This window comes from Suricata suricatta, chromosome 1 (assembly GCF_006229205.1).
Source record: "Suricata suricatta isolate VVHF042 chromosome 1, meerkat_22Aug2017_6uvM2_HiC, whole genome shotgun sequence".
Taxonomy (NCBI): domain Eukaryota; kingdom Metazoa; phylum Chordata; class Mammalia; order Carnivora; family Herpestidae; genus Suricata; species Suricata suricatta.
Genome location: NC_043700.1, coordinates 155,334,118 through 155,346,788, shown reverse-complemented (window position 1 = coordinate 155,346,788; position 12,671 = coordinate 155,334,118). Strand labels below are relative to the sequence as shown.

The following is a 12,671-nucleotide window of genomic DNA, read 5'->3' as shown; positions in this document are numbered from 1 at the left end:
CTGTATGTGTATGTGCCAAAAGAGTGGAGTGCAGAATGATACGGGAGGGTAGACTGCTGTAAATTGAGGGAAGAATGTTTTGCTGTGGTTCTGAGACAGTTACTCTGTAGCTTCCTGTTCTTTAGACGTCACTGTTAACTCTGAATGTTGCTGTTGTTACAGCTAATTATTATAGCTTCCTTAAAAACTAAGGTTACTGTTAACCACCTCAGATTTTTACGTGTGTACTCCCTAGTCTAATGGCTTTGTTGCCCCTGCTGTTAGCTTTGTGCAGAAGTTGTTACTCACTATTTATGTCACCCGTGACTGTCATACTGAAAAGTTTAATCTGCTGTATTTGTTTAAGAAGAATTTATTTGGGCACTATTTGAACCTAATCTTGTAGTACTGTCCCTGTGGTATGCACTATGTTCTTCTTGATAATGTAAACATTAACTATTTTGCTCTTCTTGTTGCCTTTCATGTTGGGACTGACTTTAATGGTAAAGAATTCTGGGAAAGAAATATTTCAAATAAGTCTGTATTAGAAATACTAGTGACAGTTGATGATCTGATGAAAGGATTTCCTTAGAAACAAGTTAGCCTCTTGGATATGTATGTCCTTTATTCTTCTGACCTGACTTCTATCTCCCGTTTTTGTCTTGAGCCATGAAATACTTTGTCTCGTTATTTTCTCTATTCCAGTAGTGCTTCACTGCTATGCTTCAGAGAACTCCTTGGATTCCTATTACTAGTTTGACAAAGAATTTTGTAAACATGGCACAATGTAGGAAAAATGAGCCTAGTGTTCTTTTTTTGGTTTGTTCCTAAATCTCTAAGGAATCTTGATTTTCCTCAAATTATAGTTTTCTTGCTTAGGAAAAATAGAAGCTTTTATTCAGGGGAAAAGATGATGGTATTGGCTAATGACTGAATTTGGGATGAGAAAACATCATAAATTCATCTGTTTATGAAGGGTTTCATTGGCTGTCTTGTAAAAGTTGGAATCCTCTATTGCTTGCCACTCACTGTGGTGATAGCTTAATTGTCTCATAAGAGGATATATAAATTATAGTTAAAATGAAAATACAATTTGCTTTTATGTCATAACATATGAAGGCGCCCTTATAGCCCTCTCTATTCTTAATAAAGTCCATTTTTATTTTCAATATTTGGGAATTTTATGAACAAAAGACAGAATAATGGCTAACTGAATTAAGGAATTAATATCAAGTTAATTACAACAAATGTTTATTCAGTTTTTGTTTTACCAAAGTTCAAACTTTTTTTTCTAAAGGTAATTTGAAAAGTTCATCAGACAGAAACCCTCCACTCAGTCCTCAGTCCTCTATAGACAGTGAGTTAAGTGCTTCAGAATTAGATGAAGATTCAATTGGATCCAATTATAAGCTAAATGATGTAACCGATGTACAGATTTTAGCTCGGATGCAAGAAGAAAGTAAGTATTGTAACTGTTAAAGTTGAGTCTGGTTTAACTATAATTTTGTTGCGGGTATTAAATAGATCTTAAGGTGTGTGGAATAGTAATGTACAAGTAGAAACGTTACATTGTGGAGTCTTATTCAACATATAGTCTTGCTTGTTCAAACTTGTTTTCAGAGTTTATTTTATATAAAACAGTTTACTGTGTGAGGAGCAAAGAAAGGCAGGTAATGACTAATAACCACGCCCTGCATGTTACTGGAACTTACTAGAGTAGTTATTACTCTATTGCTCTGTGTTTTCTTAGTAGACCAGTGTTCCTCAACCTTTTTTCCCATTATTACCCCTCCCCAAGAGCCTTTTTAGACTTTTTTTTTTCCTTTCTTGCCTTCTACCTCACCATGAAATTTTAATTCCACAGATATACTCTACATCTCTTTATGTACTATGAGGATCACAAATTATTATGATACCTAGAGTATTTCCATACCCCAAGAACCAGTTTTCCCCCATGGGGGCAAATATCACCAATCTTAGAATATGTGGTATAGACAAAAAAAAAAAAAAAGCCCCACCTTTATGAGAAAATTGGAATTATGATAATAAATGAGGTGAGCATGTGATATTGCTTTGCAGAATGGTCCTTACAATTTTTTATGTCATAGATACCTTTGAGAATCCAATAAAAATTATATCCCCTGTCATCCCCAAAATATATATATGCACAACACTTGTCATACTATTTCAAAGGTCTCGGTGTTCTGGTTCTCATAGTAAGATGGTGGTGATAGTATAATTCTTGCCTATACTTTTTTTTTTTTTAACATAAATGACAATTTATTCTCATTTATATTGTACTTTCCACATTTGCGTATAAAATATTTGGAAAAAACATTTTAGTACACAAAACATAAGTACACAAAGAGGAATGAAAAGATTAAGTGAAAATAATCAGGCTAAAAAAAGCAGTGTCATCCTGAGAAAATCATAAAAGAATTCTCAACCAGAAGAAACAGGAAAACGAATGTGAAGTATCCTCCCCTAACTATACTGATAATGGTACATATTTGTAAAAGGCTTTTAGAGAGGATTAAAGTGTTTTATTATATATTTAGTAGAGTACTATGGTTTGCCTATACATTTTATCATAAGACATACCATAAGCTTAACTGTGAAGTAAGCAATCTCTCTGAAGAGATTTTTACAGTCTCTAATTTTTACAACGAAAAGATTCTTGAAGCACAAGTTTCAGAGTCTTGACAATTGACTGAGGGTATTGGAGCATTACAATAATTTAGTTTAAAATCTTTCTGTTTTAGGCTCTTTTATGTAGATATATGGGAGGTTTTATTAAGCTATAACATTAATTAAGAAACTGCAGAATGTTGTCTGCTGATTCATTTCCCATTTTCACACAGCTTCTTATAGAAAAACAGAAAGACCCTGTGCTTGCTTTATTTATCTGTAGCCCACAGAACTAATAATATTATACCCTTTTCCTCTGCAATTTTTTGTAAGTCCTCATTGAAACTGTGGGACTATTGTCACTGCTCAGGGATGTGAAAGGAGAATAAAGAATGCTTCCTCACTATAACTTAGAGTAAATTCTCTCATTTCTTCTTTAAACTGTGACTTTTCAGACTCTAGTATTTTGTTAGAAACTCAACCAGCTGTTTGCTGTCACTTTCATATTGTGTTTTGGTAACAAGTAAAAGAAATTCTAGCCTTGTTTTAATAATTCTTTTTAAGTCATTCACATGTGCAAATAGTGTCTTTTTCAAATGAATAAAAGAAAAAGATGCTACAAATGTATCTGATGCCTCCTTGAGAATGCCAATTTTTTTTAAGAGAATGATTTTTGTTTTAAAACCTGGTTTCTTTCGTTTTCTTTGTTTTTAACAGAAAGGAAGAATTACCGATTTGGGCTGTTGCCTGGTTAAGCCCCCTTATTTTTAATATGAGAAATATACAGTCCCGTAGTGATGGTTGTTCCTTAGGATCCCCCTAGTACTAGAGGGCCTGCATTGGGATCTGTTGTTTTTCTTTGCTAAAACAGTGCTATTCAATGGTCTGTTGTCTTTTGTTAGGTGCCTTTAGTACTGTGTTTTCTGTAACGAGACACTTGAGTATCTTGTTGGTTACTAGAATGGTTTCCAGACTTGACTGAAGGGTTAGATAGGTCCTAGGAATCTGTAGTTTTATAGATACCCTGCTAGGATTCTCACCCATTACTTTGGGGAACATTTGATAGCACTATCTGTGTATGAGTATACATCTTAAAAGTGTGACTACTACCACTCTGTAATAGTAGAAACAGTACAAAGATTTTTTTTATGTTTACTTATTTTTAAGAGAGAGAGAGAGACAGAGCACAAGCAGGAAAGGGGCAGAGAGAGGGGGAGACACAGAATCAGAAGCAGGCTCCAGGCTCTGGGCTGTCAGCACAGGGCCCTACACGGGGCTCGAACCCACAGACTGTGAGATCATGACCTGAGCCGAAGTTGGATGCCTAACTGACTGAGCCACCTATGCACCTCAGTAGTAAAGAATTTTTAAACTAGATTGTCAATAGTTAGCAAGACTTGCTCAAAATATCAGCTAAATTCTGTACTTTCCTTGAATAGTAATTTTTTTCTTCATTAAATATATATATCAACATTTGGTTTTGTTCTGGAAGTTTTTATGCTATTTGAAGGGCCTAGGTGTGCTTGGGTGTTTGTAGAGGTGTCAAGATATGTAGGAGACTCCTTTGAAAATTTTTACTTGATGGTTTAGAATTTAAGCTTGTTTTACTGAAGAAGTCTCTTGGGTCATAAAGGAATTAAAATTTCATTTATGCCCAAGTATTGAATTCCTGAGGGTTGGATAGAAGTTTCCTTCATCAGTAAATCAATTCCAAGAATTCACTACCCAGGGAGTTTGTTTATTCTTTTCGTTGGTTGGACAATAATTGTTTTCCCTCAATATTTTTGAAATGTTGATCTCAAATTTGGTTTTTTGTCTTTAGGGGTAAAAATAGTTTTAAATGTATGGTTCTACTTCTAATAGAGATTTCAGAATCAAGAGAATGGTTGGATTTTGCAAAGGTTTATAGAATTTCTCAATTTAAAAATAACCTTTTGAATATTTTAGGCATCATTATATGGGAGGATGTCTAAAATAACGCAAGTGGAAAGGGAGTTTTCCTTTACACTTTATGCCCTGTTGGAATTTCTCAGTGATATTTTTTTGATTTTAACCCTCAAAAATATATTATATAAATGTTTAAGAATATAACTGAAGAAATGAAATAACACATTCATTATTGTCAGGTCTCCGGCAAGAATATGCAGCCACCACATCTCGGCGCAGTTCTGGTTCATCTTGCAATTCTACAAGACGGGGTACTTTTAGTGATCAGGAACTTGATGCGCAAAGTTTAGATGATGAAGATGACAATATGCATCATGCAGTATACCCTGCTGTTAACAGGTTTTCACCATCACCACGCAATTCACCTCGACCATCACCTAAGCAGTCACCCAGAAATTCACCTCGTTCACGGTCTCCTGCTCGGGGGATAGAATATAGTAGAGTGTCCCCACAGCCTATGATTAGCCGCTTACAGCAACCTCGCCTTTCACTTCAAGGTCATCCCGCGGATTTACAAACAAGCAATGTTAAAAATGAAGGTAATTAGGATGTTTCTGGCAAAACAGTTGTCCTTAATATTTCAATATGAAAGTAACAGTTTTTTACCAAGGTTTTGTATTTCAGAAAAGTAGATCAAGAATTTAGACCGTTTACTGTTTTATTAGTAGTTCATCAATACAAAACTAAAGGAGGGAGTGAATTTAATTTTACGTGATTATGTTAGTATTGCTTTGACCTACTCATGAAGTGTCCATATGTAAATTTTGATTTAATCAGTTTATGGTTCTTTTTAAAGGTTCTCTTCTACTGATTTCTAGGACCTGATTGAGTTATTTATTTTTTATAAAACATGTACTTCCTGTTAACTCCTCTATAACCTCTATAATATGCTTAAGTAAATAATTTGATTTGTGAATGCCAGTTAATATTTTAATTCTTTCTAAAAGAATGTTTTGATTTATTTTTCATTAAATTCTGTTGTCATAGAAAAACTAAGACGCAGTCTTCCAAACCTGTCCCGAACATCTAATACACAAGTTGACTCAGTGAAAAGCAGCAGAAGTGACTCAAATTTTCAAGTGCCAAATGGAGGAATACCTCGCATGCAACCTCAGGCTTCAGCCAGTAAGTATCTTTTATGTGTCAGTTATTCAAAGGAAAATGAAAATTATAGATAGTAATTTTGTGCTGAATAGCTGCATTAAGATATGTATATTAAAATGTAGTGATTATTACTTGCTATAAAATAATCATAGGTATATTAAAATTTAAAATTTGTTCCTGTAAGATACCCAATTGTATCAGTACTTGTTTCTGTATGAAACTCTTGTCTCTCCAGAATTTTTAAATAAGCAAAGTATACCTGTTAAATATACAGATATTTTTATTCATTAAAAACCTTGCATTCTGCACTACTATACATTAAAAATGTGTTTTGTGGGAAATAAATGTGAAACAGATGACGTAAAACCCAAGCAGCTTTCTTAGTAGAACATTAAAAAAATGATCCTGCAAAAAATATTAGTGTAATTAAAAGTGTGTTAAATTTTCAATGAGTAAAACAAATACTCCAGCAAATCTAGAAAAAAAAAACAGTTGAAGTTAACTTGATGGAAAGGAAGGGTTGAGTCTGTTGAACGAAGGAGAGACAAAGGTAACAAACAAAGATCAGAGCGAGTCGTACAGAAAGAACTTCTACGAGTAGCCAACTGAGCCAAGTAGTGATGTGGGAATAGATGGGTACTGTGTACCTTAGAGTACAAGGTGGTTTTTCAATTGAACACTTTCCAAAGAGTATTACCTATTAACTAGAGTAGATATGAACACGTAATCGAACCAACTTTAAACTGTCACAGTTACTTCTGTAGTTTTAGAAGTGCTCAATATGCACCCCTGGTAACCCATGGCTCACATCAGTCCTGTGGTCTGATCAACTCCGTTTCTTTGTAGCATAGCACGTCACCAGTTGAAATGGTGGCTGCTATATGTTTTTTCATTTCCTCAAAGCTATGAAGAACTGCCACAAACACAAGGTTATTGATTGGTCGTTTATAACTTGTTTATTGAGTAATACAACTTTGAATACATTCCATTATTTCTTAATTCCCTTGCACTCTTCTTGGCTCTGTTGTGTTTAGCTGACTTTGTGTATTTTGTGTTAAGCTGCTGTTACTTGGTGGCTCAAAAAGGCCAAGAAAAAATACACTTGAACCCAAATGACTTTTGTGATAACATTGCTAAATTTTCCTTACTTTCTAGTTGTATGTGGTATTATTTATATTACAGAAACTCCTATTGTGCTCTACCATACATGCATAATCCTGAGAACAATTCTCTGAAGTAGGTACAATTATAACACATTTTGCAAATTAGGAAATTGAAGCTTTGAATAACTTACCTATGATCATACAGCTTATAGGCGGCAAGTTAGGATTCAAACCCAAATTGATTCTGCTGGAGAAGCCAAGTCCACCTAGAAGTCTGTCACATACATGATTTATTACTAAGACACAGAAGTATCCAGAACTATTATTTCTTTAAGATGTGAACCCTAAAATTTAAGGCACTGTGGAAAATTGTTGCCTATAGATTTGTATACCTCATTTATTCAGCTATATATATATGCAACAACCTGTTTTTGAACCAAGTTAAATTTTAAACTTAGAATTCCAAGTCTTGCAAGCTATGTAATTAAGAGTGCCATTATGATACTCATGTGGTGTACTCATAAATGGTATAGAAAATAGGAATCACAGAACTTTAAAAAATAAAGTTATAATTTGAACTCAGCTATCTTGAAATGGTGAATGATAACTTTTGTGCTTTTAAATCTGCAAATTAAATTAATGTGACCCTTGAAAATACCGTGTTTCTGGGTTTTTTCTCCCTTAGTATATTTTGCCCAAAGGAAAAAGCAATCCACAATGTTAATACAATAGGAAATAAAATTTTATAGCATTAAGAAGATTCATAAAAATCAGGCATATTGTAAGCTACACTTTTACAGCCTATGCACAGATGACCCAAAACATTATTTGTACTTGTGCTTTTATGCTTAGTTTGAAATAAGTTCTGAATTTCTCAAAACTTTATAGGATTATATCCTCAGATATCTTCCCTACTCTTTATTAAAACCTGCTATATCTATATTCTCTTTATTCCATCATTATGATAGGCACCAACTTTTTATTCAGGGTTATTTTCTCATGTCCCCATATATGCTCCTTATTTGAACTTTTCTAGTACCTCCAAGCTGTATGGAAATGAAAAGGACTCTTGACAAAAACAGAAGAAAAAAGAAAAGGTTGAGAACCTATGATTAAAAATGTTAATAGAGAAATATATTGACCATATCTTAAACTTAGTGATAATTACTTGTCTTCTCTAGTGGTAGAATTAACACTGTATAATCATCTGCTGATTCTCTAGACATTTTTTCTGTAGGTGAATTTTTTCTTTTTCCTCAGAAATTGATAATTAAGGAAAATATTAAGGGAAATTGAGATTCTAATCACTAATTTACTTTTAAGTGGAAAATATGTATGCAGTTTTACAGTGGTGTATTTCAATATTTGAACAGTGTATAGGCAAAAGAAGAAGTAAGAGACAGTCCTTTTTATTTTCAACTGCATATGCATGTTTATATTTGTAGCTATAGTGAAGCTTATTTACAATTAAAATGCCACAAACATTTATTTTAGGGTAAAATCACACTTGTCACAAAAAAGTTTTGGAAAATGGTAAGTCCAGAATATTATCAAGTTAAAACTTAATAAAGTTTATTTTATAAAAATATTTTTAAGCCTTTTGTTTAAATTAACATATTTTACTTCATAATATATTATCTATTTTCTTAAAATTTTACATGTATATTTGATCCATAGAAATGTATGTATATAAATGTTCTTTTAATTACTTATATGTATGTATATATGTGTATATATATATACACACACATAGTGTTTTCATGATAGCCTTTTTATTTTGATATAGAATTATATATAAATATAATAGTAAGTTTTATACAATTTATACATGCATTAATATTCTTTATTTTTTGTATAAACCACTTAGTATAATAGATGTTGCATTTTGTTTTCTTTTAAGTATTTATTTTCCAGCCCTTAAGTGGTAAAGCTTTGGTTCTTACTTGCTGGTCTGCATGAACCTAACTTTGCAAGGTTGCTGTTACTTCCACCTATGGGACCACTTCTTTTGCCTTGTACTATGCCAATCACTGTTTTTATATGCTTATTTGCTGTGGCTGCATTATTGTGGATGCTGGCGTTCAAATATGAATATTATGAGAGTTCTAATATATTTTCATTTTTATAGCTATTACCAATTTTTCATTTTTATATTTGGAAAATATGAGTAACTTAAAAAGTTTAAGAAAACCAGAGCATTGCAGAGGTCACAGATATATGTCATTTTCTCAGTTTCTCCAGTTAAAGGAAGGAATGTTTGTCAGGGACACAGTTTTGCAGAAAACTAGTGCCTTGCTTTCTAAGACCAATAGAGGTTCAGTAGAAAGTTTAGTTTTCAGAAAGCTGTAGGAATATTGGTTCAGAAATAAGAGAAGGTAGAAAATCCCAAGCCAATCTGCTCATTTAAAAAAATTAAAATAATACTCAAACTCTGGTTAGTTATTTCTAAATGTTTACTTTCACATGTGTTATCTCACTTGAACCTCACAAACTCTCTCCTTCCAACTCCTCTCAGTCCCCTGATTTCCTCCCAATATTTGTTTGTATTATATCATGTGACCTAACTGCAAATGAGTAGGCATCTTGAAATATATTCTTGGTTGACTCTCTTGGAGCATAATTGAACTATAAATACTTTGTGAATACTACAAAAGAGTAAAATAACCCAGTGTAATATTTATCCACTTACTTACCTTTAGTCAAATGGAGGAATAATTTTGCATAGGATATGGAGTATTCCCCCAGATAAGGGATACATCATCAGTATTTAACTCTGGACTTCTCACTGAAGGGGGGGTATCCAGAGTAGTTGTCAGCGTGTGCATAACCAGACTGGCCTGAGACCCATGGGGAAGGAATTATCATCCAGATATTGCTTGGATCCGAACATTGAAGGATTACATTTAATTTTACATAATTATGGAACATAAATTCAAAGAAATAAGTCTTGATAAATCTGTGTAATAGGCTAATATAAGAATGAATGAAATATTTGTAGAGTTTCTACTTAATAAGCAACAGAATGATGGGTCAATTCTATAATTACAAAGTAGTTTTATAAATGTAGTTTCTCTGGCACTTATGTAAATTTTGATTGCGTACATCTGGAATGGGTACCTGGCTCTGGGGCATATTCAAGTCTGAGAACCACTAGATTAGGAGGGTCTAGAATTCCTTAGTAATTCAACAGATATTTATTGGGTGTATATTATGTTCCAAGCTCTGAGGTCATACATGTAAATGAGACAGCACGTGCCCTTCAGTAGCAGAACGTGATTGGCAGAAACTTCTGTGGGAACAGAAGAGAGGCATTAAATTCCGCAGTGTGAAGAGATTTTCTGGAAAGATAATTGAAGACATCTCTCAGCTAGCTCAGGAAGAGCTCATGAGACCACAGTAAGAAAAGAGAGACAGCTTTCCCTGACAGTAGGATTGTATGGAAGTCTTAAGAAGGGCATCCTGATTATGGTGGTATTGTAAGACTAAAGTGTAGGGTGCAAGATGGTTCGTGGATGCAGTAGGAGAGATGGGACGATAGGAGAGATACCTAGGGGACAGACTGGGAAGTTTTTAATAAGGAATTTGGATTTCATCCTGTTAAGTATGGAGAGCCATGACAGGCTTTTAATCAAGGTTACTACTTCTTAGAAAATCCATTCTGGTAGCAGTGTGAAGAATGGATTAAAATTGAGAGACAAGAAGCATTTAGAAAGCTATTTATTGTGTAAATAAAAATGAAGTAGAACATATGTGACTTGGTAACACTGAGAAGATGGGAGGAAGGAAGAGAGGACTGCAGGGTTACTCTGAGAGCTTGTAAGCAATGAATATTTCAAAACAAAATGTTGCAGGGTTGGGGGAACAGGGGTCATTTTACTTAGCAGTTACCAACATTTTTTTTATAGTGGCTTCTGTTTACTTAATATTTCGAACTTGGAGATTATTTTAGCATCTCCCCATATATGACAAATTATGTTCAATAATAATGACAATGAATGAGTTATAATAATAATGGCTGGGGAAAATGCAGGTAATGAAAATATTCTTTTATTGAACTTTATTTTATAACTGTCAGTTAAAAATTAATATCAACATAGAAAAAAGATAATGGGTTAGTATTTTTAGATTAATCATTTTAAAGGAAAGTTTGTTTTTACATATTAGTCTTTGATAGTAATGAATATTACAGCTTTAGTGTCTGAAACTTTGTCAGTAACTTCTTCAGAATTGATCTTTGCATATTGAAGCTCAAAACAACACTATAGTCTGATTTATCAATTTATCATCACTCATATTGACTGAAGAATAGTCTTCAGTTTTTAAATCTAAAAAGGTTCTCCTCCCCGCAGAAAGCAACTGTTATACAAATATGGAAATATTCAACATAATGATAAGCTTGGCAGAAATTCATAAATTCCTTTTTATAATAAATTTCAGAAATTGTCCTCTTGTCTGTGTCTTAGTTCCTTTGGGGATCAAATCTAATGCCTTCACAGTTGAAATAGTTTAAATAATACCCAGTCACATACAATGACAATTGAAGTAGCTCACATTCTGTTTCATTGACTTTATAATCACTGTAACATCATTGTTCTAATCTGTCTAAATATAGGAATATATTATTGTAGTACAGGGAGTTGGAGGCACATTCTTTGTTAAGCAAACTTGATTTCAAATCTCTATGAACTTACTCTTAAACATGTAGTTGAATCCACCTGTTTTAAGGAGACTATATAATTGGGAGTTCTCCTAATTATTTTTCATGTGCAATGCAATATATATATTAAAAGATAAGTATTAAAATAATTTTCATTTAAATCTTACATACATGCTATTAAAAGGCAGCAATACCTGCAGCAAGTGTTTATAACTTAGGCCAACAAACTGTTTTCTTCAGGGAGGAGCATTAGGTCACTGACATTGATTATTAATCCTGTGACATGATGATAATAAGAAACAGACCAAGCCAGGATGTGGTTTTAGTTCTGAATTCCTTACAGACCGTTCACTCACTTTCTGCCTACACTGGACTGAGGTGTGGGACAGCACTTGCACTGCCTTTCCCTTAATGCACACGCACCAAGTGGAAGGATTGGATGTAGGGAGACCCAGAAAGACAGACACTCTTTCTCATCCAAAAATAGAATGATGAAGGTCTGAATTAGATGTTTAGGACACAGTAGGCATGTAAAGGAAGAGACCTACAGAACTGCCTGGATGACTAAATGGAATTAAAGTAAAACTTTGAGCTAGAATGACTTGGAAAATGGTGGTATATGTTTAGCAGAAATATAGAGGTTTTTGGAGCTAGTCTATGGAGGAAGACATTAACCTAAATAATGGTAGCATGAGAGAATAGTATTTTTACTGTACCATCTTTTCATGGTGGAGTCTTGCTAATTGAAATGATATAAATATTGAGAGAGAAATCAGGGAAACCATAAGAATTTTTAAACAGCTAACACACTGGATTCTATTATTTTAGAAAGATTTGGAGACTTTCAGTTTAACCACTACACTTGGTCATTTAAAAATGATTTTGTCTTTGGAAGACTGATCTAGTTAAGTTAAATAAATTTAGATTAAAAACTTAGTTTTCTTATTTAAGGGTAACACGAGCTGTGTAGTATCTTATGAAAACCACTCATTTCATTCTGTCAGATTTGCATCAGATAAATTTAGAGTACACTGCCTGATTCTATTTGCAGTCTGATTCTTCAGATTCCCATCGGATCGTTTTCATGTTGTGACCCATAAAACTTGAGGGATAAAGTTCATTAGAGGTATTTATCATAGCTATTAATTTAAGTTGGACCTTCCCAAAACAAATTATAGATGATATTTGATGGTAAGCCCTTATTTTAAAAAACTCGGCTGTTAATAGGTATTGTGGATTGCAAGCGTACATAA

The 12,671-nt window shown here is 33.4% G+C and overlaps 1 protein-coding gene across 2 annotated transcripts in view; it reads left to right on the top strand.

The window, feature by feature from the left end:
* The window catches only part of SLAIN2 (SLAIN motif family member 2), a 66,071-nt gene that overhangs the window by 31,535 nt on the left and 21,865 nt on the right, over positions 1-12,671 (top strand). For both annotated transcript variants that reach the window (XM_029946066.1, XM_029946057.1), the window contains exons 4-6: positions 1,277-1,438; positions 4,734-5,093; positions 5,542-5,679. In XM_029946066.1, coding sequence (XP_029801926.1) covers positions 1,277-1,438; positions 4,734-5,093; positions 5,542-5,679 — 660 coding nt within the window. The remainder of the gene's footprint in view (positions 1-1,276; positions 1,439-4,733; positions 5,094-5,541; positions 5,680-12,671) is intronic.